This window comes from Apium graveolens, chromosome 5 (genome assembly GCF_009905375.1).
Source record: "Apium graveolens cultivar Ventura chromosome 5, ASM990537v1, whole genome shotgun sequence".
NCBI classification, from domain to species: Eukaryota; Viridiplantae; Streptophyta; class Magnoliopsida; order Apiales; family Apiaceae; genus Apium; species Apium graveolens.
Genome location: NC_133651.1, coordinates 234,250,414 through 234,277,585, shown reverse-complemented (window position 1 = coordinate 234,277,585; position 27,172 = coordinate 234,250,414). Strand labels below are relative to the sequence as shown.

The 27,172-nt window shown below is 33.4% G+C and overlaps 2 protein-coding genes and 1 long non-coding RNA gene across 3 annotated transcripts; 2 read left to right on the top strand and 1 right to left on the bottom strand.

The window, feature by feature from the left end:
- Positions 1-2,871: 2,871 nt before the first annotated feature.
- Positions 2,872-5,121, top strand: LOC141724948 (homocysteine S-methyltransferase 1). The gene is made up of 7 exons (XM_074527272.1): positions 2,872-3,171; positions 3,334-3,390; positions 3,555-3,760; positions 3,945-4,074; positions 4,177-4,380; positions 4,557-4,628; positions 4,714-5,121. The coding sequence occupies exons 1-7, from the start codon at positions 3,001-3,003 to the stop codon at positions 4,855-4,857; spliced, it is 984 nt and encodes a 327-aa protein (XP_074383373.1). The 5' UTR covers positions 2,872-3,000; the 3' UTR covers positions 4,858-5,121.
- Positions 5,122-11,717: 6,596 nt separating this feature from the next.
- On the top strand, positions 11,718-13,517 carry LOC141724947 (zinc finger protein CONSTANS-LIKE 16-like). Its single transcript, XM_074527271.1, has 2 exons — positions 11,718-13,018; positions 13,127-13,517. Exons 1-2 carry the CDS (start codon positions 11,996-11,998, stop codon positions 13,355-13,357), a joined length of 1,254 nt encoding a protein of 417 aa, XP_074383372.1. The 5' UTR covers positions 11,718-11,995; the 3' UTR covers positions 13,358-13,517.
- Positions 13,518-14,763: 1,246 nt separating this feature from the next.
- On the bottom strand, positions 14,764-18,525 carry LOC141724946 (uncharacterized). The gene is made up of 4 exons (XR_012576946.1): positions 18,335-18,525; positions 17,543-17,799; positions 16,271-17,452; positions 14,764-15,284 (listed from the first exon to the last, which is right to left on the bottom strand). It is a non-coding gene; the product is annotated as an uncharacterized LOC141724946 (long non-coding RNA).
- Between the last annotated feature and the right edge of the window lie 8,647 nt (positions 18,526-27,172).

The following is a 27,172-nucleotide window of genomic DNA, read 5'->3' as shown; positions in this document are numbered from 1 at the left end:
CATAATCATAAATTTTTCCTCCCGTGACATTCGAACTTGTGATGTAGATGATAATTATTCACTCTTTAACCAATTGAGTCAACCCTTACGGGTATTTTAGTGGGTATTTAAGGGGAAGAATCCATTAAAATATATAATTTTAGCTTCTTTCGAATTATAACTAAAAATTTAATTACAATTTTTTATTAAAATTTTTGTTTTACCCCTTATTATTTTAGTTGTAATTGTCGAGAGGTGCATATTGCATACGAATTGAAAGTTACGGGTAATAAACTGCAATATATTAAATAGGTATACAAAATTAAATTTGGGCCAAAGTTGAGAGATGCAAAATGCAATTCTCTCTTATATTTTTATTAATTTATTTAAATATTCATGTTTTAAGTTTTATTTTTTGAATTTTATATTCATGTATTAAGGATATTAAATCATATATAAAATTATGAATTTTTTTAATAAAATTATTACTTATAAGGTATGATTTACCAAACACATAACCAACTTATAAGTAAAATTATCCAAACACCTAAATAAATTTTAAGTTAAGATGTTCATATAACTTATATGACACTTTTTGACTTTAAATCATAAATTACATTTTTTAATAAACCCCAAACGGGCCCATAGTTTAATAATTTTACAATGCATAATAATTTTGCAATACACCATGGTTATTTTTATTATTATATATATTGTAAATTATATTTTTTATGTATTAGTATTCGAACCTTATACTTGTTGTATAATAATTTTTAAGATTATATCTAATAGTTTTCATTAGTTTGATATGACTGCTGTAGATTGAGTGAACAATTAGCAACAACCAAACTTTTAATGTTTTTTTTTTAATATAATAATATTGATAGATAGATTGACGGCTTACTCGAACTCTTTATTTTATCTCATAATACTCTTGACGGACACTTAACACTTGAATATAAACACTTGGAAAAATGCTTATTTTAGACAAAAAATAATATTACCCTATCCCATACATGGACATCTGTTATGCAGGATACTTCTAGCCGAATAAAACAGGACATGAAGCAAGCTGTAATACTTCAGGCCTCAGGGGCAGAGATGAAACATAAAGTAGCAAGCTAAGAATTTTGGGTATACACTACACACATGACACATGTTGTGTTGGACTTGTAATGAGGGCTAGGGCATCGGGGCATTTATAATTTATACACTGGCCACGTATTCCTTGTTAGAGTAACGCGTTTACTTGATCCTTCAAGCAAGAGGCTGCCGGTGGCTTCAGACTAATATTATATGTAATCTAGACTTTAAAGAATGTACATGAAATCCACTACTCTCCTTTTACCAACCTCCCAAGTCAACAACTCCCTTCAATGTTTTCTTTTTTCTTTCTCATATCAAACACCGAACCACCAAAGTGTATGCATGTGTACCTAAAGTGTATGTGTTTGATTTTTACCACAGTTTTTAAATCTAGGGACCGGAAGCCTGGAACCTAACAATTCTTGGGCTCTCGCGTGCCTTTGTTTTCGAAGAGTATCTAGTTTTTTAAGAGTAAACACAAAACAAAATTATAGTATCTAACCGGCTGATTTCCCCCTACAAATGTTGTTTGAACCAATAATCCATATTCAAAGGTCAAATAATGTTGAAATAAATATTGGTTGGACAATCTTGACATTAGTTAGGTGTAGTTAAGAAGTTGACACTCTATGCACTTGGTCCTTCCACAGATTTCTTTTCTTTATCTTATTAATCTATTTCATAGATACACCTTTGTCAAACATAATTCTGTTTACCCTCTCACCAACTCAACCACCCCCGATTAATAATTTAGTCAAATTCTCCCATTTCTATTATCGATTTTGAATATTTGTAAACCATTTTAATAAAAAAGATTTTTTATTATGTGATCATGATCATGTCATAAGCCTAAATGTAGATTTTTGTATTTACACCAACTTCATCAATCTAATTCCTCAAAGATTTTCTTTACCAAAATTTTTATTTAGAAAACTTAAATATTACCTCTCTTCTTATAAAATTTAAATATAATAAATTTTCGCGTTTATCATATGTTAATGAATACATTTTAAAAACCATTAATAAAATTAGGTTACAGTTTGTAACTAGAACATGATGACATACATAAAAAAGGATGGAAAATAATAGCTTTAATTTCTCACTTTTTTGTTTATTAAACTTTTTTATTTTAGATTAATAGTCATTTTTTAATCTTTGTGAGGTTAAATTAATTAAAGTTTAAATGAAATTTATATTTAAGGTCAATACTCCTAAATACATACTCACGAACTTTAATATTACATGAGGGGCAATTTCTCTTTATATATATGTTATATATTTAAAATGTATTAAAGTCATATCATTTAAAAATATTTATTCTAAACTAAAATGTAACTTTCCGACTTTGAATATTAAAAAAATAATTTTGAACAAATTTTAATCAATCATAAGAAAAGTTAGAATAAAACTAGTGCTTTAAAATCGGGGAAGTATAATGTTACTCCTAAATATTAAAAAAGCACTTATAATCCGAATTAAATATCATTTTTCTTAAAAAAGTCTAGATAGGATACACAAATTTTAAGTATTTAGCCGAATCCCCTAAGCACGGTAAACAATTAATGAACAATAAATTCGTGTATTATTATTGGAAATAATTAGGAAAGAAATATTGACATTTGAGCGAATCACTGATATTTGTCTAAAAATGACGAAAAATAAGTTGGCAAGATAATAGTAAAATGATAAAAGGTTAACAAGGAATAAAGTGCAAGAAAAGAGGCAAGTGACAGCCATATACGAATAAGAAACCGTAAGACGTCCGCATTCATATTTTTACAACTCATAAATTCTTCACAGGCCAACTAATCACCCCCTCCTTGTTCGGAGCCTATATAAATCAACCCACACACCCCCCTTCATCCCCTGTACCATTAACACAAACATATATGCACACAAAGCTACATAAATCTTGTGCATGCTAGATTGTTAAAGATGGGTTTTGAGAGCATATCTGCAAAGTTAGATGATCTGATACAGAAGGCTGGTGGCTGCGCCGTCGTGGACGGTGGTTTTGCTACGCAGTTGGAGACTCATGGTGCCTCCATTAATGACCCTTTATGGAGTGCTCTTTGCTTGATTAAAGATCCTCACCTCATCAAACAAGTATGCATCATCATTTTTTTATAATTATTTCTTTAAATTTTTTGCTGACAATTCATGTTTGAAAAGATTTATAGTTTAAATGGTAGGAAAAGATGAATGCATTGTATCAATCTTTTTTAAATTCAGTAAAATTTATAATTGTTCATTTGATGAAAATTACAGGTTCACATGGAATATTTAGAAGCTGGTGCAGATATATTGGTAACCTCCTCGTATCAGGTTCGCACTAAAACCCGGCGCCATTTGAGCAATAAAATGTGCACACATTATTTTTATTTTTTTCGAGAAATAAATGCATTTAATCTTCTAGGTATTGTACATAGATAATGCAAGCATTCTGCTTGATGAAAAGTTAATATTTTCATGTAAACCTTTGTATATAGGCAACTCTTCCAGGGTTTGTGTCCAGGGGAATTCCTGTTAGGGAAGCAGAGCTGCTGCTAGAAAAGAGTGTTAAACTGGCTGTCCAAGCCCGTAACAAGTTTTGGGATGGTGTGAAAGATACGACATCTCACAATTACAACCGAGCTTTGGTTGCAGCCTCCATTGGGAGCTATGGTGCTTATCTTGCCGATGGCTCCGAGTACAGGTACCTGCCACTTGCTACACACATTTTTAATACATTTGTTGAACTGATCAGCTGGATATATTGTTAACCACCCCAATCACAAAGTTGTATATCACACATCCTTCTTCACAATTAGTTGTTCTAATTATCCCGATATTGATATAATAGCATTGAAAATTTATAAATTTTACTTTTTTATGTCAAGTGGAAATTACGGGCCTGATGTGAACTTGGAAAAGTTGAAGGATTTCCATAGGCGCAGGTTGCAAGTTCTAGTAAATGCAGGTCCAGATTTGCTAGCCTTTGAAACCATCCCTAATAAACTAGAAGCTCAGGTATGCCAATTGTTACTTTTACACTTATTTTAACATTTTCAAATAGTGACTGCATTATTCACTTGTTTAAAGCTTCCGTTTAAGGCTAATCTCCAACTGCAGGCCTGTCTGGAATTGCTTGAGGAAGAAAATGTCAATATTCCGTCTTGGATTTGTTTCAGCTCTGTTGACGGAGTAAATGCTCCTTCAGGAGAGAGCTTCCAGGAATGTCTTGAGGTCCTAAACAAGAGTGACAAAGTAGCTGCAGTTGGGATCAACTGCGCACCACCTCATTTTGTTCAAAGTCTTATTCAGACCTTTAAAAAGGTAATTTTTTTTATATTTAATTCTGTAAACATATTTTGCTTCATAGACGATTTTGTAACAGAAAGCAATTAAAGAATACATAAAAAAGGCTTCTACATTTCAGATTTTATCTGTGTTTAAATTATATGAATATGCCTACGGTGATTAACTTGTTACTTGTATATCCCTTTTTACAGACAACAGACAAGGCAATTGTTGTTTATCCAAATAGTGGTGAGACATGGGATGGCATTGCTAAGAAATGGATGGTGAGTTGAACCTAATTTTCGAAACTCTTTTATCTTTGTGATTCATGTTGAATATTAATATAATTTGATCCTTCAATCTGTACAGCCATCAAAGTGCTTTGATGATGATAACTTCAAAGCTTATGCTGTGAGATGGCGTGATGCAGGAGCTAAACTAATAGGTGGTTGCTGTCGAACCACACCCTCGACAATCCAATCCATTTCCAGAGTGTTAAAAGAGAAGCTCTGAAGTCATAGTGGAACTCAAGTATCTGAATTGTTTCGTTGTTTCATCCTCTGCATTTACCAATGTAGGAGAACCGAGTTGGAGGAGGCTGTCCACAAAAAATTTTAGACTTCTCCTTCTAGAAATTTATTGATATATTCATTGTATTCCTAATTCTAACAAGGAAAAGAAATAGAAAAAAGAAATACAAAGAACTGGTTTAGTAGTCATCATCCAATTGTAACCTCATCTCTCATAAGTTATAAGTCAAGTAATCCATGTTCATCATGTAGTTATGTTGTGTTTGGTTGTGATAAATGACATGAAATAGAAAAAAAAATTAAGTACAAACTTGATAATTTTTTCAAAACTTTACAACCTAAATTATAATTGGATCCCTACAATTTGGGAGGAATGCTCATAGTCATTCCTTATTATACCCCATCTGTTCAACCTCTATCTACATTAAATTCAATTCGCCATAATCAAACACAACAATGGTGCCGGTTGCACTGAGTCCAGCTCCAGCTACAGAGATAATTTTTTTTTATTTTAACATGTCAAGGTCAACTTAAAATTGGACTTTTTTCCTAGTTGCTTTTGAAGTCTGATGGGAATTAAATTATTTTTTTTAGTAATTAATTATACACGCACACGCCGGAAGTCGAACTCTTGACATTCCGTAATGAGATACAAGAACTCAACCACCACATCATTATTATTGTTTATTCTGTTGTGAAGCAGGTTGCAACACACCTAATATACTAATTATAATCATAAATATTAGCAATTGATCCATTTTCAAATTTGAATAAAATTAAACAATTTTCAGTTATGAAGCGGGTTGCAGTACAGCTAATATACTAATTCTGATTGTAAATATTAGCGATTGATCCATTTTCAAATTGGAATAACGTTGAACATTTAAGGAAAATTTGTTAGGAGTCGGGAGGGACTACTGGTACATAATATCGTTGTTTCGATAATCTTATTTTTGAAAAAAACAAGCAAATAACACAATAAAAAAATACTTCTCTTGGGTTGGAGCTTGGAGGAGTGGGGTTGGCTACTGGGCTTGGTTTGTGAAGGCTACAAATATCTTAGTTACTTCGTGGGCCGATTCGTAACAAGTCGCTAGACAGGGCTAGCAGCTGTAAGGTTGCTCCAAATTTGTGAAGAGGAATCCAGATAGCTGATAATGGCCCTAAATCTAATTTGGGCTACATCGACATATATACAATGGAAATCTCTCCCTAACGAGTGAGTAAATGTTTTGTTTAAAGGCAATCTATACTTAAATAAGGGAATAATCTTTCGGTAGAACACGAATTTTGATACTCACCATAAAGTTAATAAAAAAAACTTTACGCTCCACTTTAAGTGTCAATAAAAGAAACTTTAATGTTAAGGCTTGGGTAGAGAGAATATAATAAAATGAATACAATAGTGAGAAAAAACATAAAACGGGGAGGACAGATTTGTACAAGAAGATGAATGAAGACAAGTCATGCGACAGAAAACGGATCCTCACTTCTCTAATTCGGCAAAAAGTTTTAGAGTATATTTATCCATAAATCAACCGTATCCGGTAAATACCGTCTAAGATAGTGTTTGGGAATGTTATATTATATGCGGTCTTACCCTCATTTCAAAAAATGAAATTATATTATGCAAATTGTTTGGTTCGAGAAGTGGCATGGGGTTGGAATCAGGAATTGGGTTAAGATAATATGGGGTTGAGGTATCATTTATGATATTATGTGTTTGGTTGAGCGCTGGAATGAATATTTTAGATTTAAAATATTTTTTAAGTTATTAATTTTAATTAATTTAATATTGTTTTAATTATTATGTTAATAAATTTTAGTTCATTAAATTATTTTTGTATTAAATATTTACATTTGATTGCTTAAATAAAGTTGAAATACTCTAAATAAAATTGATTTCTCATACCCCTTCCTCATACACAGCTCTCCCCTTGAATATCAAAAACTCATACCTTGGAGGTATGAGGAATGGGTTTGAAGGGAAAAAAATTGAACCAAACATCAGGTATAGGGTTAGAATGATCGAAACCCATACATATACCAAAATGACTCCAACCAAACGACCCTTATATGTGTTCTAGGTATAAAATAATATATAATGACACGTAAAAATACGTAAAAATAAGCGGTACAATACCTTGACCCCTGTTTTTTTCACATGGAACTTACCTATGCCGTGAGAACTATCTTCCTCCTTAATTTTTAATGTCTTCATGCCAAAAACTCATACTTGTTGTCATATCCAAGATTAAATCGCAATCTTTTATGTTTAATTATAATTAATACCAGACACGCATTAATTAAGGATTTCGCTCAACACCTTGTACTATTTAAAATCGGCAACTAAACCGAGATATTATTGAAAATATGATATTACGTATAATCGTTAACTGAATAATTCGATAAAATCCAAAAAACACCGACTGATATACTTCAGGATAAAATCAAATAGTTGGATAATATATAATCTAGATGTCAAAACCAAGAACAGTACAGAGAGGGAAACATCTGACCATTCGATGACTAAAGATATAAAGAGAGAAGGAATCACATAATCACATAGTGTAGTCTGTGTAGATCTTTATTATATCTAATAAAAGCAGGTGAGTGAAGCAATGACATGGCAGTTCAATATTTACCAAAATTGAATTCCTTGCATGGACATAAAGCATTTCCGAACTTTTAGCCACATAAAACCACCGGCCATCGTTCCTCTTCTTGTTCTCTCCCGTTCTTTAATCTGTTTCGTATGAGACATACTTTTTAAACTAATTTTTTTAATAAATAAGGTAACGATCCGTTTATGTATTATGTTTAAATTTATTTTTTAAATTCAATTTTTTAAAATTAACTTTACAATATATTCCAGTAATTATATTTAAAGTTAGATAAATATCAATTTTTACGATATTCATATATTATGTGTATAATTAAAAACACAAGTAGTAATATGATATAGGGGTAAGAAAATGGACATTTGAATCTAAACACTTATGTTCAATTCCCACGGACAACATTTTTTCATGTAAATATTAAGTATACGGGGAAGTTGGTCATTTCAATAAATTAGTAGAATGTAGAAAGTGCAAAATCGTCATTTAACTGGGAATAAAAAGTCTCATAAATTATATCACAATGTTCTCCTGTTATATAAAGAGATTGGGGACTTCATTTCTGTTTATAAGATAAAGTAAAAAAAAATATTATTATTGTCTTCCAAGCTATTAGAGGAAATCCAACCTTGCAGGATGTCACGAGTTCAGATTTTTTATCCTGAAATTTTTGATTCCGTGCGGCCCTTTAGTCGCCCCAACGCCCAAGTAGTTAGCCTTCTCGAGAGGTCATCACGCAACAACCCAGCAATCCAAACACATCAGATATAACCAGTGTTCCAGAAATCGCTAGGCGTGTCAATGCGTTGAGGGTACCTTCGAGAGATTAATCGGTAAGTCGGAGATTAATCGGAACATTAATAGAAAGAATATAAATATTATTTTTAATTTTTATAATTATATAATGACCAATATGTCAAATATTTGTTTGAAAAAATAAGAATGGTATTAAACAATATTTACACATTTGACATGCGTTATGTACTAATTATTGAGTTTACAATATTAACTATATTCTAATTCACACTTTTAAAATAATTATAATATGTTATTTTTATATTTTAAGTGAGAAAATAAATATATTAGATTACTTGTTACTTCTTAACAATACTTTATATTAGAAATTGACATGATATTGTGTGAAATTATGAAATTAATGAATTAAAATTATAAAAACATAAAAAAAAATTAATTATTTTCCGCCTAGACCGCCTAGGACCGATTTTTGACCGCCTAATCCTGATTTTAACCCGATTTTTTGAAAAAAATGCCTAAATCACCGCATAGGTCCGAGTCGGGGCGTTTTACCACCTCCTAGCGCCTAGGCGGCCGCCTAAACCAATTTTTAGAATACTGGACATAACTATGAAATCCACACACAACAATAATCAATCGTGTGTGCAAGTGTGTTTAATTACCAAGTAAATCTAAAGACACAACAGATTTATGAGCCTGAATGCTCAACCTTTATACTGACCAACAATATAAGGATACAACCCCAATACATGCTTACAGATTTTGCCTACTGCCTACCATGTAGTACAAGTACAATATAAAGTTGTACAGAATAACACTTAGATTATATTCAGAAAATGCCTATATATATATACTAGAGTCTGGTCACGGACACAGTAGCACACATAGCCCCAAAAGCCTCAACTGCTGGCAGTTACAAACAGTTTCAGAATTTAAATACCTTCAAATTCGAATTTCCCCACAAATCCTTGAGCTCCAACTGCAAGATAATACTCAACAATCCAATTGTACATATCCCAACAAATATACACTTACGTATATATAAACCAGTCCCCATGTATCACACATGTGCCCACATTTTTGACTTCCTTCTTAGTCATTTTTGGACTCCAAACTAAACTCCCAACTCACTTTTGTCCACATATAAATTAGCCCACCAATTTTATTATGAGTCGCTACATCGCCCAGTCTGTATTGCCGCCTGACGACTAGCCCGTGTCGTTACTTGACGTATGATCATTGTCGTCACTTGATGACTAATCCGTGTTACCGCGTGGTGACGCTTGATCCCAATTTCACTTAGTTGCCAATCGAATTAGAATTCAAAATGCATTCCAGGTCTTACACATGGGACTAGGTGAGCCGCAACAAAAGCCTTGGTAAGTTGGTTTAAAAAATTGTCAAAAAAAATTTGTACCAAAAAGGTTTTTAAACTCAAAGTTCTCCGACACCAAAAGAAAAAGGAGGGGCAAAATAACCCGCAAGGATTGACTCAGTTGGTTAAACAAGAAATAACTATTCTCTTGATCACAGATCACTTAAATACGGTTTACTTTGATTCACGTGATTTGCAGGCTATTATGTGAGCCCGAAGGGTTTACCCAATACGCACCCGAATGATAGCGGCTACGGGTTACCTACGATAAAAAAGGAGGGGCAAATAAAAACTGTACACGTGAACTTTTTTTTTTGCACGCTCTCGAAATTTTCCAGAAAATTGAAAATTTGATTTTGTTTTGTTTTATTTTTTTCGTTGCATTTCCAAAATCAGGACCTTAGCCAGTTTTACTAAAAGATGCGCTAATCAAATCCGAATTTTTGGATAACAATTCGTTCATTTCGTACACTTTTGTATACGTGTCAACAATGCGTAATCTCAACCCGATCTGTTAAGAATTCGTTTCATTTCGAATTCGTGTACCTTGATTTCGTATATGTTTCGTGTTGTATTTTTTGTAATTTTAAATTATAATTATAAATAAATAAATAATATATTTAAATCTTAAATTTTTACTAGTTAAGTCTAATGTTAATAAATCATAAATAATTAAGTGTGATCATGTATTGTGAAATTAATATTTGAAACTATTTGTATCTATTTTTTGTAAAAGGTATATGTAAAATATTATTTTAAGATATATAGTCATATAATTTTAATAAATTTAATTATTTATTTATTTTGAGTACTTTCGTTTCATGTCGTGTATCTCAGAGTAAATCCAAAATCGACAATAAATATATTCGTATAATTTCCTGTTCATGTACTCAAAAAATAAATCTAAATCTGTAATTTTTTATATCGTTTTTCATGTCATATATGAAATTACGGATTTATTTTGGACGTATAAAAAGACAATGATCGAAATATTAAGAAAAGAATAATATGGGCCAGCTATGTCTGTGTCCTATCGAAGCCCATCATTTGTCCAACTTTGGGGTTAATGACTAAGATCGCCATTTCATAGTTATCCGCCGATGTCAGCCTATCTCTTCCTTGTAAATCACAGCCAAATAATTGTTTTTTTTCTCGAGACATCCCCCTCGTGCGGTGGTTGAGGTTTTTTGTCCTTCAAGAAGATCACTGAGTTCGACTCTTATAAGCGTGCTTGTTTTTAATTATGAGAAAGAACTAGATAATTTTCCATCATCCTTTTCAAGAGCAAGTGACACAACAAATATTTTTAAAAATGTAGTGTTAATTTATTTTTCATTTATATAACATAATGTCGTCCTTTTATTCGTTGCTCTTTCACGCGGGTTCAAAACATTAAACTAATCGACAATTATGTTGACAACCCTAATCGGAAATGTTTTAAGCTAACAAGTAAATTCTCAATAGTAAAGAAAAACGAACGAAGCCTTTGAGAGGAAAGGAGAGGCTGTTTTCTTTTTGTTTCTATTACGTTTACCATCTTTAATATTCATATGATAATAATCAACCAAAACAGATGATTCAAAGGGAACAACTACTTCCACCAAAAGGAAAGCATGCAGTTAAGCATCGAAATTATTAACTGCACAATCCCAACTCTTTTCCAAAAATTGCCAGCAAAGTGCCTAAGAATATCCATTTGGAGACTGCAAGTTGCAAAGGTTAACTCTTTTCTGAGATATTTTGCACTTTTTCTATATTCGTCGCGTCGTGCATGTGGCGATACATACTTGCCCTAAATATCACCAAATACGTTTAAATGCAGAAAGAGATGGACAAGGGGACCAATGCGACAATCAAACGAAACTGTCTCTTTCCATATTTAGTGTGGAAGACTCGAGAGATATTTAACTCATTCATATTCTCATCCCTAACACTCAGAAAATCCGAGATTGAAAATACAACCAATGAGAATTCAGATTCTTGGATAACCTTCAAAACCTTAGCCAATCAGAAATTAGGTAATCCCGTGAATAATTTTAAAACTTCCTCTTAAAAATAGTTGAAAAACCTGCATCAAATAATACGGCATTATAAAGTTCATAAAGAGTACATATCTATCATGTGTCACACTCGTAGTCATACCTCGATTCAAAATAATTCCTCCATATACTGATATATGAAGTTTCTACATAAAGTACTACTGGAATCCCCACATATGTGTCTTATTAGCTAGCTTTTGTTTACTTTTTATTTTATTATTTTCGCGAATTCTACTAAAATCTTCGTTTATTTAGTAGATATTCGGATATTTGTGAATCAGTTCAAAGATATATAGAAAAGTCCGAGCTTTTTTCTTTTCAACAAAAGCTGAGATGGAATCGGAAAACTTTATAGCAAATGCAGTTGGTGGCAAAACAGCTAGAGCATGTGATGGTTGCGTTAAGAAAAGGGCTCGTTGGTATTGCGCAGCTGATGATGCTTTCTTGTGCCAAGCTTGTGATGGCTCCGTCCATGCTGCCAATCCTTTGGCTCAACGACATGAACGTGTTCGCCTCAAGACTGCGTCGATGACACAGTTGTCGCTCCAAATACCTTCGTGGCACCATGGTTTCACTAGAAAACCTAGAACCCCGCGAGGGAAGCATCATCACCGACAACAAAAGTCCGAGAAGCTGACAGAAAATTCTATGCATTTAGTGCCTGAGGCAATTGCTAATAGTGAGAATTTATGTGAAGAAAATGATGGGCAAGAGCAGCTTATTTATAGGGTTCCAATATTTGACCCTTTTGCTGCCGAGATGTCTCTCTCGGATACGTCTAATGAAAGCATGACATTAAGGGTAGGAGATGATGATGGCGAAAAACATAAGGTAGGGTTTTATCAATCAGACTTGGATCTTGAGGAATTTGCTGCTGATGTTGAGAATTTATTATGCAAGGGGCTTGATGATCAGGAATCATTTGACATGGAAACCCTGGGGTTTTTCGATTCCCGAGGCAAAGATTTAGTTGAAAGTCCTAGTACTTGGTGTACAGGAGCTGTAGTCAAGTTTGAGGAAGCTGATGAAGTAAAAGACAATACAATTGTGAATTACCAGATAGAAGCGGAGATTGACATGACAAAGGAAACGTTTGAGCTAAATTTCGACGATTATGATACACCAGAAAACAATTATGAGGAGGATTATGAGAAGGTTGGAGTATTCGGTAATGTCATTGATCAGTTGAAAGAAGAATGTGATGTAACGGAGATGAATGTAGCGGAGAAGAAAAACAAGATCTTATTGGCGCTTAATTATGAAGGTGTCCTTGCAGCATGGCCGGAACAGAAGTCTGCATGGATGACTGGAGATCGACCGCAACTTGAAGACAATAACTGCTGGCCTGACTGCATGGTACGAATTGATATAAGTGATAACTTACTCAAAATTTTAATACTACTGGCTACATATATATAGTATATGCATAATTTGTTGATTTTGACGAGTGTGTGAAATGTGCAGGGTGAATGTGGAAATGTTCATGATAATTATGCAATTAGATATGGTGAGATGGGTGGGATAAAGATGTCGGACGGTGGGAGAGAAGCAAGAGTATCAAGGTACAGAGAGAAGCGACGGACGAGATTGTTTTCCAAGAAAATAAGGTATCAAGTGCGGAAGCTTAATGCAGAGAAGAGGCCAAGAATCAAAGGAAGATTTGTTAAGCGAGCAAATTTTGTAGCAGCATTTTAATTAATGATCAACCAATCTGTCGAATCTACAATTTCTTTAATTGGAGTTAGAGTTAACTAGAAATAATGTTATCCTACTTTGTAATGGGTAAAATTAAGATTAATGCTGCACTCGTGTAATCCTTTCTCAAATAGTATATTGCTGCAGGTCCCTCAAATAATCTTTCACACTCATGAACCCAATACCATGGATTCAACGTCAACCATTCTTGTTCCATTGTATTGACATGTTTATGTTACGGTGTGCCTTGGTATAGTAATATTAAGCAGTACAACACTACCAATTCAAATGCATGTGCGAAGCTCCGTAACTAACCTTTTCTAGTCGCCTTCACTAAAAAAGGCCTTCGCTAATTTTTTTTCTACTCGCCTATTCGCCTCACTTCATTTAAAAAGGTTGTGGAGGATGGTGGTTCTTGTAAACTGCAAAAGTTACTAATTTCAGAACAATTATTTGTTAAGGAGATATCACACCAAGCAAACCAATTCCCATTTGAAGATTTTAACTGCATTTCTCAATTTTAATAGCAACAATGGATTACATTGTCGGTTACAAATTTTGACACTTGCTCCTGTCAAAAGGTGCATTTATTATTCGATTTGAACCAATATGTTAACTTAAGCCTCGTATGATAACAAATCGAACGAGTCCCGTAGTCCAGCCCCCGAAGAACATTTACGCAAATATCTCAGAAGGACCCCATATATTTTTAGGATTAATTATCAAATTTACTACTATATATCTAGCGAAATATTAAATTTATCACGTATTAATCCGAGGTCTCAAATTGACCATTTTTCACACAAAAATGTTAATTTTCGGTGATAAATTTGAGATATCGTTAGCTTATGACCGATTTGAAAAGTGGTCCATTTGAGACACGCCTACTTAAAAGTGGCCAATTTGAGACCCCAAATTTGTCTGTGATAAATTTGAAATTTTGCTAATTATATACAGATCAACTTCATAATTAACCCTATATTTTTAAACAAGTAAAATTTATTCGCCTGCCTGCACTTTTTATGTCAAAACACTCATGATAATATATTTCCTAAAGTCCCACTTACTGAATTGAATTTTGACAAATACGATGCTGAGAAAATGTAATTAACTATATTGATGAAGAACAAGAACTGTATTTTACATTAAGATGGAATGAATCAATAACGAGTATGTTTGCTCTGTTTTTATATACACGATCAAAGACTCGAACAAACTATTTAAAAATGTTAAATGCTGATTGATTGACTTCTTTGTTGAATCTAATTGTTTGACTCAAGTCAGCCACTTGTGTCTATATTGATATCAGCTCCCAAGTTAAATGACTGATAAAGATTACAGACATTCAACTTGGAGTTAAGTAAGCAGCACCGAGAGCCTTTGTTAGCATATCAGCTGGCTGCAAAATGAGTAGAAATATGAACTGTAAAAATCAGACCGTACTGTATTTTTTCTTGTACCACATGACTATCAATCTCGATGTATTTTGTATGTTCATGGAAACCGGAATTAAAGACTATGTAAATTGCAGATTGAGAGTCACAATGAAAAGGAACTAGAAGCTTAGGATACACCTGAAAATCTTTAAGAATAGCAACAAGCCATGTAACTTCACAACAGGTGATAGTAATGGCCCGATATCCGGATTCTACACAGGATTGAGACAATGTGTGTTTTTTTTTGTATTTTCAAGCGACCAAAGAGTTGCCAGCCATAATACAATATGTAGTAAGAGACTGACGAGTAGCCTGACATCCACCCCAGTCAGAATCACAGTAAGCAATGAGATTCAGAGGAGATTTAGCAGCAATAAATAAGCCCTGTCCTTGTAATTGCTTGATATATCGTAAGACTTTATAGCCAGTTAGATGATCATTACGAGGAGAAGCAAGATGTTGAGACAAAATATGCACATAATATGCCAGATCTGGACGAGTAATAGTAAAACTTGTCAACAGTTCTTCAATACAAAGTAGAGTCTTTGACATTGAGCAGATTAGAATAGTTATCAGTAAGGTGGTGATTCTGCTCCATAGGAATAGATGAAGGCTTGGAAGATAACATACCAATTTCTGTTAACAAATCTAGAATATACTTTATTTAATTAATGTAAAAACCTTCATTTGACCTGGCAACCTCTAAACCAATAAAATATTTGACAGGTCCAAGATCCTTGTCTTTAAACTTGGACAACAATATATCATCTACATAGACTAATACTACATAAACTTATACTGCACAGAAACTTTCAGTTTTGGTAATAGTAAGCAAACTATTATCACTGTGAGATTGAGTAAAGCCATAATCCTTAAGATCCTGACAAATCTTAGCAAACCACCACCTAGGAGCCTATTTCAGGCCATATAATGATTTTTAAGTAAACCCACAAATTATGAGGGATCTTTAAATCGGTGGAAGCTGATAACCAGAAGGTAATCTCATATATACTGTTTCCTCCAAGTCACCATGTACAAACTCATTAGTAACATCCATTTATGAAATATCCCAAATTTTAAAAGCTGTCACAGCAAGCAAGATTCTAACAATTTTGTTTTTTGCTACTAATACAAATGTCTTAAAATAGTTTAAGCCATGAGTTTAAGTGAAACCTCTAGCCACTAAACGAGCCTTGTATCTATCAATAGTGCCTTCATGAAAGTGTTTTTATTTTAAACAACCATTTACAGTCAACAACACGATGATCAGAAGGAGTTGGAACCAAGGTCCATGTATGATTATCCTCAAGAGCCTTAATTTCAGTTTTTATGCCTTAAAGCCAGATAGGATTGGGAGAGCTTTGAGCAAATGTATAAAGTAACTTGACAGGTATGATTGATGCTTTGAAAGCTTTATACGAAGGAGAAAACTTATCATAAGATAAGTAATTACTAATATGATATGGAGGAGACATACCTGACCCTGAAGGAAGAGATATAGTAACTGCATGAGTTGAAGGTAATCCAATAAAATTAAGCAAATGCTGATGTTTTATTTCAGCTCTGCCATTCGGTTGTGGAGTTCTAGCACAAGAAGTTTGTAACATAATGCCAAGAGAAAGAAGATATGATGTAAGATCTTGATTGGTAAATTCTATCCCATTGTCCGATCTTATGGTTTTGATGACTTTATCAAACTGAGTTTTAACATATGCTATAAATTTCTAATTATATTTGGCATTTGAGTCTTATGATGAAACAAGCATGTAGCCCTGAAACAGTCCCCAACTACTGTAAGGAAATAACTACAGTGACTATAGGGACCCCAAACATCTACATGAACTAAGTCAAATAAAGCATAATTTGTAAATTGACTGGAAGGAAAATGAAGTCTGTGTACGTTGTTCAGACTGACATACTTCATAATCATAAAACTGAATAAGCATATCATCAATGAACTTTAATTTCTTAAAAACTCCAGAAGAGGGATGACCCATTGTGGAGTACCATAAACTGGCATTGTCAATAGAAGTAGCATTATATCTCTTATTATTGAGAGTAGAAATAGCAGAATTTGGCATACAATTCAAAATGGAAAAATAAGATAATTTTGAAGGAACTGAGTTTGTCTAGACCATCATGCAAGTTACCAATCTTCCTGTCTTTCTTCAAAGTAGGGTCGTGTGGATACCAAGTATTTTCATAGAAGTATAGAAGACATGAGAGATCAGATGTGAGTTTGGAAATGGAGATGAGATTACATTAAAAATGAGGTACACATAACACCTCATGAAGAACCAAAGTAGAATTTAGACACACATTACCAATATGAGTAATAGTTGTTGTATTACCATCAGGTAAGTATAGTTATGCAGTTAAAGGTTTGACATTAGTCATAATTATTAGATGACCAATGATATGATTTGTGGCTCCAGAATCCAAAATCCATGAGTCACAATGATTAGTAGTAATCACATAATTAACACTAACTATTGAACAAGAAAAATTAACAGAAATACAAGAGCTAGCAGCATTAGCATTCCAGTTGGTGTTCATTTTGAGAGAATCTTGAATCATTTTGGATAATTGTTGACATTGTACAGCTGAGAAACAGATGGCACATTGCATTCAGTAGCCGCAGATTGAATAGAGGTATTTCCTGATACATGTGACCCAAGATCAGAGGTAGAAACATGAGCAGTTGATTTAACATAAGTAGAATGAGCTAGCTTCTTTGGTTTAGGCTTACGTTTTCCAAATAACTTGTGCCAATCAGGATAACCATGCAGACAAAAACATTTGTCTCTAACATGTCCAGAATTTGACAATAATCATAGAACAGGTATGTACAGCTTTTTCTCTTAGCAACAGGTTGGCCGTTATTTCCGGGTTTGGATCTGAATTGTCCATTGTACTTAACATTCATGGCCATAGCATCTTAAAGAGGATTTTGAGCAATTTTGGTAAAGACTCTCTGAGATTCTTCATGCAGTAACAGAGAGAAAGCTTGAGACAAAGTAGGAATATAGTTCATCATTAGCAATTGTCCTCGAATAGTAGTGTATTGATCATTAAGCCCTATCAAATACTGACTTAATCACAAGCATAATTGCTATTGATACATACACATTTGGAATATGATTGGGATTATTAACGTCAGACATAAGAGTTCTGAACCTAGTTAAGAAGGCTGTGATACTCATAGAACCTTGTTGAATAGATGCTAATTCCTTCCGTAACTGAAATGTTTGAGGAATGTTAGACTGAGAAAACCTAACAGCTAAGTCGTCCCAAATCTCCTTAGCAGTGGTGAAATAGGCCACACTATTATGAATCTCAGTAGAAATGGAGTTTCATAGCCAATACAACACCATATTGTCAAAACGAATCCACAGGCCATAAAGAAGTGAAGTAATAGCATGTTTAATTTAAGTTTCAGATATTTAACCTAATTTGATCTTAGTAGATAAAGAAATTTCAACTGATCGACTCCACTGATGATAATTTTGTTCAGTTAAGATCTGAGTAACGATTGGAGTACCTGGATTATCATAATTTTGCAGAAAGTACGGATGATTAGCATCAATAACTTGTGTATGTTGTGATGCCCCTGATGTATATCACGAAGCTCCAATAGCAGCAGCAGCATAGCTCATTGTCATGATTAGAAATCACATACTTGATGGAAGAAGAAGTTATACACCCCAATTATTATTATTTTCGCAGGTTTACTTTTTTTTTTTTTAATTTCGCAGATTTACTTTTATAGATATTAAAATTACACTCAACTCTCGTAAAGAGCAAACAAACTTCTTCTTTCTTTTACAAACAAAAAGTAATTTTTATTATTTTGAACATAAAAGTCGGCCGACAAAACCCCAACTACTGATATAATAAGGTTGTAAACAAATAAAATATTAAAAATAATTAAATAATTTGTTTCATGATCGTTTAACACACAACATTTAAAAATACTTGAAGCTAAAAATGAAATCAAAGACATTTCAAGCGATCCAAACTGCACCTACATCTCTGAAAGTAGCAATATCACAATTGATCATATCACATAAAAATGTTAGACTAGTGTTTAGAAACATCAATCGCATAAACTGAGTTTGGAGAAACAGCACCCCAGCTATCTACATGTCGGATTTTAGTTAAAAACATGTTGAAAGCACCCCATCTATCTATATGCCGGATACAGTTATAGACAATACCAAAAATGTAAATTCATGAAAGATGAACAATCTTTGATTGTGAAAGGTGAGCTCTTGTAATAATCACCAACACCCCAGATTCGATGCAGGTTTTATAGATCACCAAACACATCAATAAACCCGTTCTCAACAGATCCAACACCAAATAAACCCAATCATAATCAAACAAACATAACAAAACATCACAAAACGAGAGACAAAACACAAACTCTAAAAAAAATCAATTAGTGGGTTGAAAAACTCTCGAGAGGGATTATTAAACAAGAATAAATATGAAAGAATTTGGTCCAAAATATCACGTGAACACGTCATTTTGTCTGATGTATCCGAGTGATGTGCATGCCTAATACGACAATTTGTCTGCTATATTTAATATTAGGTATTTTGAAGTTACACATCATGGCTGAAGATGAAACTGTGCATAAGCCATTTTTCTAAAAAAAATAGTTAGGACACACGATTTAACGAATGTGTTGGTAGGGAGAGCCGATCAACGTGAAAATGCAATATTTTTGTGATTATCTCAAAAAAATATGATATTTTATTCGTTGGAAATTATTTTGGGTTATTTTTGTTGTGTAAGACATGCCTTTACATAATAAGATTAAGTCACTTTGAAAATCCCAAGATTTAGTTGACTTGTAATCTTATGTATTCTGTAATGATGTTTCTTGAGTCTGTAGAATTGTTAAGTAGACTAGACTACAATATTTTCAGTTTACAGCCAACAAGCTAAGAATAGATTTCTGAAAGAAGATCAAGCCTGATCATGCCTCAAAATAAAGATAAACTGTTTGGCGAAGATTAATGTTATAGATTGAAAAATGTTCAAAGTCAAGTGTCAAGAAGTAACAAATCAAGTGATGTCGAGAAGTCTATCGAGAAGTCAGATAAGCTTATGGAGAAGTCATTCTACTTGTAGAGAAGTCATTATACTTGTAGAGATGTCACTTAGAGAACTCCAAGGCTATGTAGAGAAGTGGAGATATCGACAAGTCCAAAATATATCTAGAGAAGTGGAGATATTGACAAGATAGAAATATATGTAAAGAAGTGGAGATATCAACAAGTCAAAATTGCATGTAGAGAAGTGGAGATATCGACAAGTCAAAACTGCATGTAGAGAAGTTGAGATATCGACAAGTCAATCTGCATATAGAGAACTGGAGATATCGACAAGTCAATCTGCATATAGAGAACTAGAGATATCGACAAGTCATAACACTTGTAGAGAAGTGAAAATTTCGATAAGTCTTTCTATATTTTGATATGAGACATCTCTATAAAGAATGCAGATCTCGATAACAGCTTCAATTACAGAATGCAACCAATTTTAAGATACAATATTATCAGTCAATAAACTGTTTTATCACTAAAATGAAAAGTCTATAAATGCAGCTTAAAGAGTGCTAGATCAAGGGCTAAGATGAACTGGACAAAGGAGGGTCACAGACCTAGAAGATCATATGCAGATTTGCTGCACTTAAAATGAATATAGACAAAAGGAATTTAGAAAATATGTTAGCCTATTTTAGTGCAAGTTCTGTAAGCAGTGCATGTTGATCTATAAGCATGTCACGGGTCCTTAGTTCAAAAGAAAAAAAATCTAGAATTCTTATATTCTCTTAGGAAGTAACTTTGTTTTAAGATATTCAATAACACATATTTGTAACATAACTAATTTTATTTTAATATAAATCAAGTGAGTTTTGATAATTGTGTTTCTTTCTTTACAACTATTTGATTGTCACTACAATTATTTAGTCTGTCGAGTTCAAGCAGCCAAACATTCCACTTGATTATCTTGAAAACATTCAAACATAGTTTTTAAGTAAGTAAATCAAGAAAACACATTCACCCCTCTCTGTGTGCATTTTATACCTAACAAGTGGCATCAGAGCAAAATGTGAAAGTAAACAGATTAGATCTTGGAAGTATGAGTGCACAAAAATTTAGAAGTATCAAGATCCCTGTCTTTGATAAAGGAAACTATATTCAATGGAAGAAGAAGATAATGTTGTTCATCAGGATGGCTCATCCATTATATCTTGAATTCACAAACATGGACCCTTCATTCATATGATAAGGGTACCTGAAGCAACTGAAGATGATATAGTCATTCCTGGTCACTATGCTCCTAAAGATCCATCTACATACACTGAACCAGAAAATGAGAAAGTTTCACTTGACAGTAGCTTGCAACTCATTCTAATTGAATCACTTGATAATTTCATGTATAATATTATCAATTGTGAGTCAGCCAAGCAAATTTGGGAGAAGATAAAGATCCAGTGTGAAGGTACTGAGGAAGTGAGGTCAAACCAAAGAAGAATTCTGATCTCACAATATGAGGGTTTCATGGCTAAACCTAAAGAAGGCATTAATGAGGTTTTTGAATGGTTCAATAATTTGATAAATGACTTACAGCTGCATGACAAGTTCTATGAAGCTGAGGAGGTCATCATGAAATTCTTGCTCAATCATCCTGGCCATTTAAAATAAAAGACCCCTTCAATAAGAGAAGGGAGAGATCTAGGGATAATAACTTTGGAGGTTTTATATGGTATTCCTAAAAACCTATGAGCTGGAGATGATGCAGAGAAAATCCTTAAAGTTGAGTCAGGGACATGTTGTGGATGTGTTAAATGCCTTGATAGCTAATGATCAGAAAATAACTAAAAATGAAACAAAATCTCAGACTCAAGTTATACAACCTGTTGAGCAGAAGAACAAGGAATCTCAAAAGCAAGTCATTCTGGAAGTAGGAGAAGATAAGTTCTATACTCTTGAAGAATTGGAGTAATGGAACAATCCATGGCTTACTTAGCAAATAAAGTTTTCAAATATAAGATTCAAGAAGCTAAGATCTTTCAAAGGAACATGTCAAACATCCTAAAATAACAATTGGAAGGGAAAATTTCAGACAAGTGGAACTAGAAAAGGTGGCTATAAATCAAGATCCGTGAACAAATCTAAGATTAGGTGCTATAACTGTGATGAGCTTAGCCAATTCGACACGGAATGCAGAAAGCCAAAAAGGGTGAAGAAAGATAAGGCATACTTGGAGCTTGAAGCTAAGTATGAAGCACTCCTGAAGAAGCAACAGGGAAAAGCTTATATTGCTGGGGGAAATAGTTGGGATGACAGATATGATGAAGATGATAATGAAAAATATGGAAATATGCTCTTATGGCCTTGTAGGAATGAGAATCATCTACATCAAAGTCTGAGGTGCCTATCCTAATCACCATCGATTTGAATGCCTTACAGTATAAGAAAGCTGTTGAAAAGATGAATATGGAAATATTTCACATTCATATAAGCATGGTGGCTGCCATTGAGGAAATGGATAGATTATCCAAAGTGAATGAGAAACTGGAAATTGAGAAACAAGAACTAGAGCTGCAGCTTGTGAGCCTATAATCAGTTTGGCAAGAAAATGAATATCTTAAAAACAAGTTGACTTGTGCTGAGGAGATAGAGGTTGTACTGAGAGATAAAATTGAGAAAAATGAACTTAAACTTAAGTCATTTAAAAATGCTTCTCAAGTAGTTGACTAATATCATGAAAAGAACATACCTTGTACTAACATAGCAATTGGTCTGGACTATGAGGCTGGTTCATCTCAGAAGAAAAATCAAATTGATAAAGGCAAAGAAAATGTGAACAAGGAAGATCCTGTTGTGCTTCAAAAGGTGAATGCACCCTTGTTCAAAGCCTATGAGGTTAATTTCAGTGAAGAAGAGCTAATAATCAAGCAAGAAATTGCAAATGAAGATGAAAATAAGAAAAATGCCAAATTAACTGTCAATACTAAAAGTGAGAAAAAGCCTGAGACTAGTCCAGTCATCAAGATACTTAAAACTGAAGCAAAGAACGACAACACATGGAAGAAAAAGAAAAACAGGAATGGAAAAATTGGAGTCAACAAAAGTAACAACTATGCTTGTGTTGCAGATTCCCTTGGGAAATAGTGTCAAAAATGTGGCTCAACAAATCACCTAACTCATCTTTGTAAAAAGAGTGTTAGTGAGCCTAAGTACGGGGAATGAAAATAAAATGAAGCACAAACTGATGACCCTTATTCATTTTGTGATAAGTTTGATGGCATACTGTTAGACGATAAAACACGCGCTAATATTCACGCAAGTATACGCGTTCACAACTAATATAAAATAAATTCTAATATTTTCCCATAGAGATAAATTTAGGTTAATTTTAATCAATGTATTTATGCAATACTAGTATGGTTATTATCCAATGCTAAGACGAATAACAAATTGTGGTCGTTATACTAAGATTAACTAAGAGATTATACTAAAGAACATCAACTAAGAGATTAAAGAGAGTTGAATAATATATGACACAAACATGGAATTCTAACTTCATTAAATACTTCATTCAATAACCTTTTAATTCTTAACCTTAGCATGTAATGGTGATGACACTAATTAGATAACACGAAACTGATAAATGCCAACTTTTGTTGTCTGAATACCATACTACTAGACATCCACAAAAGAGATAGAAGCTGAATAGACACCAATTATATTGAGACCCTATATGTCTATAGAATTTGACAACATAACGGTTTAATGCACAAGTTATCCCTCATGATTACATAGGGCAAGTAAGATGGTTAAAATTACCTACGAATCATGCATATCAAAATACATGAACCTATGCTAGCATGGCAAGTTCTAAACCCTTAAATTCACTTTCGCTTCATTAAAGATTAACACACTATCTTATAAGTTTGCGACACTCATAAGACGAATAAGCACAACCAATACTAGGTTATCATACAATCACCACACACTAAGGCATCGAAACAAATTAACTAAAGAAATCCATAAATAAATTCGCTAGAATCCCACGATAACGATTAGCCCATAATCAGACTTATCATCAACATGGGTTCCGATGAAAGCATGGTATAATAAACGTAGTCTTTATACTTAATAAAACCAAGTACGAAACAAAAGTAAAGGTTCAAGAATAATAAAAATAGCATCCAAAGTTACAACTTAAAACAAAGAATCACAAGAATAAACTAGATCTTCTTCCCCTTGGTTGAATTATGCTCTACAGTCTTCTTACACCTTCTCCTTAGCTCTAGTACGTCTTTTTTTATAAAACGACCTTTATATATGTATATATATGCTGTAGAATTAACCAAGGCTTGAAACTCTCAAAATCTCAATAGAAACAGATTCTATCATCTCGACCTGGTGCGGCCGTGCGCTGCTTCAGCACGGGCGCGCGCTATTTAGCGCGGGCGCGCCGTCCTTCTTGATAAAATTCTGATTTCTTTTCTTTTTGCTGATTTGAACTGGACTTTTCACGAGCCTTTATTCTAGACACTATCCTAACACCAAATTAGCACTAAAACCATGCTAATTCACCTGATTACCTGGAAAATGCATGCAATGCAAAAACACTACAAAACACGTCAAAAATACTAACAACTTGAGTACAAAACACTAATTCAAAGCTTTACGAAGTGTAATAAAGTGTCATAAATGCCACTCAACATACCCCCAAACTTGAATCAATGCTTTTCCTCAAGCATAAACAGACTCAAAGAATAAGAAATAAAAATGCATGAATTCAAACTATATGAATGCAACGATCCCCATAGGCTAACTAACCCAATCAACAAGCAACATCTCAGCAAATGCAGTTATTCGCATAAAGATCAATCAAGCCCCATAAACCAACTTACAAACCAGAAATGTGTGTATGTGCACATGCTTATAGATATACTATCACAACTAGATCAATAATCATGACTCACTACTCATTAACGCAATCACCAAGTTATAAATGGAATGAAAGCTAGACTCAAAATAACTTATAACGCTTCAATTTTTATATCGGAGGTTACATGGATTCATGCTTTTATTCATAACACATTAGCAACCCAAATACGCTTATTTGATCGTGCAATATGTGATGTCCATAAACTTATATAATAATACCCATGTAGCAAGCATTATGTTAGTGGATCCCAGACTATAAAAAGGCTTAGGTCACTAGGCACAAAGTCCCCTAAGAACTTAATAACTTGAGTATTAAAGAGCCCACTCATGATCAATTATGCATAAACACGTATTTTTTTCTTTTTTTCTATTTTTTTCTTCTATTTTTCTTCTTTTTTTTCACAAATTTCTGAACGAGTGCGTTTCGCTCCATCTCGTTCAACCCTAGACCACTCATATAAAATGAGCTGGCTACTAGCCATTTGACACCTAGCCACAACAACTAGCAATGAAATCCAATTTTCTCTAATTTTTAAATATCCATGTTGTTAGGTCCCAATTTGTTTGTAGAAGGGGGGGTTGAATACAAACAGTACCAAATAATCGAATAAATGCGGAATAAAAAATGTGAAACAAAATTCAAGTTAAATAAAAATATTATTAAACTTGAAAGGTGTTACAACAACTGTATCGATTACAAGGTATTAATCTCAAATTAATTATCACAAATCTAGAATAAATTCGACATGAACTTTTTCTATTTTTGCAATAATTAGAATCAAATGCTAAACGCGATTTGAGATTAAGTTCTAGGGATTTTGATCCGCTAGATTGTTACACAAGAACAAGATAAATAATTCTAGTTGATTGGATTTAACTTTGCAATCTAGAAATTTGATCTTGAAGTTTGCAGAGAAAATGAAATATTGTTCTGCTTCTTTTTCTTTTGTTCTTGGGTGTTGACTTCTGTTTGATGTGTATTGGATTGATAATTGAACTGCTGCTTGTCTGCTTCTTTTTAATCAACAGAATAGAATTGAATTGGCAAGACAATCCTGAGCTCAGCAAGACAATCGGTAGGACAATGGATTGAACTAGCAAGACAATCTGAATGAACTAGCATGACAATCAGAATGAACTAGCAAGACAATCCTCCTCCTAGTGTAACTTTCGGTGAGACTATTGAAAATGGCCTAGCATGACAATCGGTATGACAATCCTGATTGTCATGCTAGTTCATTTTCAATTGTCTTGCTGATTTAATGCAGATTTTAATCCAATTTAAATTCTGAAAATTCCTAAAATTAATTCAGAATTAATTAATCAATTAATTCAATTAATAAATAAATTATTCTTCGCAGATATAATTTATTTTCTTAATTAAATTAGATGACTTAATTAATTAATAGAGAATTAATTCTAGTCTTCAACAGCACCCATCCTTCTGCAGATCTTCTGAAAATCACTGAAAATTATGAATCAATTCCACCACTTCAATGTTGACACTCGATGTACTGTCTGGTTCATGAGTGACTAACTTCCGTGACGTTTCTTCATGTCTTGACTTTGACACTTTGATTTTCTTCAGATTAAATCCTTGTAATTAATGATACTCTGACGAGATCTCTGTCACTTGATTAAATCCACGATCTTGATTTATATCACTGAGGCATGATCAACTTCTTGAACTTCTTCCAGTGAATTAACTCTTCAAGTCTGTAGATGAACCTTGTTTCTGAATCCTTTGACAGATATTACTTTGCGAGATCTCTCTGACGGTCGATCCACTATTTACTTATTACATTCTTATTTGAGTTGAGTTGAATCCTCGAATATACAAATAGGCTATGACATATGACTTACAATCTCCCCCTATTTGTTTGTTAGACAATAACACACAAATACCTAGAGGATAACTCAACTAACAAATAAGAAAAAGATATAACATACATGCAAAGTAAATAGCAGAAAAGTTCTGGATGAGATTTAACATTTTCCAGATTCCGAGTAGATGTTCCTCTAGACTGAACATATCTTCAAGTAGTTCCATTTTCATTTGTACAACCACATTTCCTGTTGAGAAGCCCATATCTCTCTTGCTTCTCCCCCTATGAGAATCAACTGATTAAAGAAAATCACCTTCGTTTACCACCTCTCCCGTACAATAGGATCCGCAGATAAAAGCCAATGGTACTCCCCTTTTGAAAACAGCTTCTCCCCTAACTTAGAAAATCACCTTGTGTTTACCACCTCTCCCGTACAATAGGATCCGTAGTTACAAACAACAATGGTGTGGTGTAGTGTACAAGTAGGATCTTTTTCTTACTTCCTGCTATTTCTCCCCCTTAGTTGAGGAATCCTTCAAACTATTACTTAAGCTTTTATCTCCCCCTTAAAGA

Excerpts from the sequence above, each read along its gene's own strand:
- LOC141724947 (XM_074527271.1), top strand. The coding sequence starts at position 11,996 with ATGGAATCGGAAAACTTTATAGCAAATGCAGTTGGTGGCAAAACAGCT. Across the intron at positions 13,019-13,126 it reads ACTGCTGGCCTGACTGCATG|GGTGAATGTGGAAATGTTCA; the intron begins GTACGAATTGAT and ends TGAAATGTGCAG.
- LOC141724948 (XM_074527272.1), top strand. The coding sequence starts at position 3,001 with ATGGGTTTTGAGAGCATATCTGCAAAGTTAGATGATCTGATACAGAAG. Across the intron at positions 3,391-3,554 it reads TGGTAACCTCCTCGTATCAG|GCAACTCTTCCAGGGTTTGT; the intron begins GTTCGCACTAAA and ends CTTTGTATATAG. Across the intron at positions 3,761-3,944 it reads GCCGATGGCTCCGAGTACAG|TGGAAATTACGGGCCTGATG; the intron begins GTACCTGCCACT and ends TTTTATGTCAAG.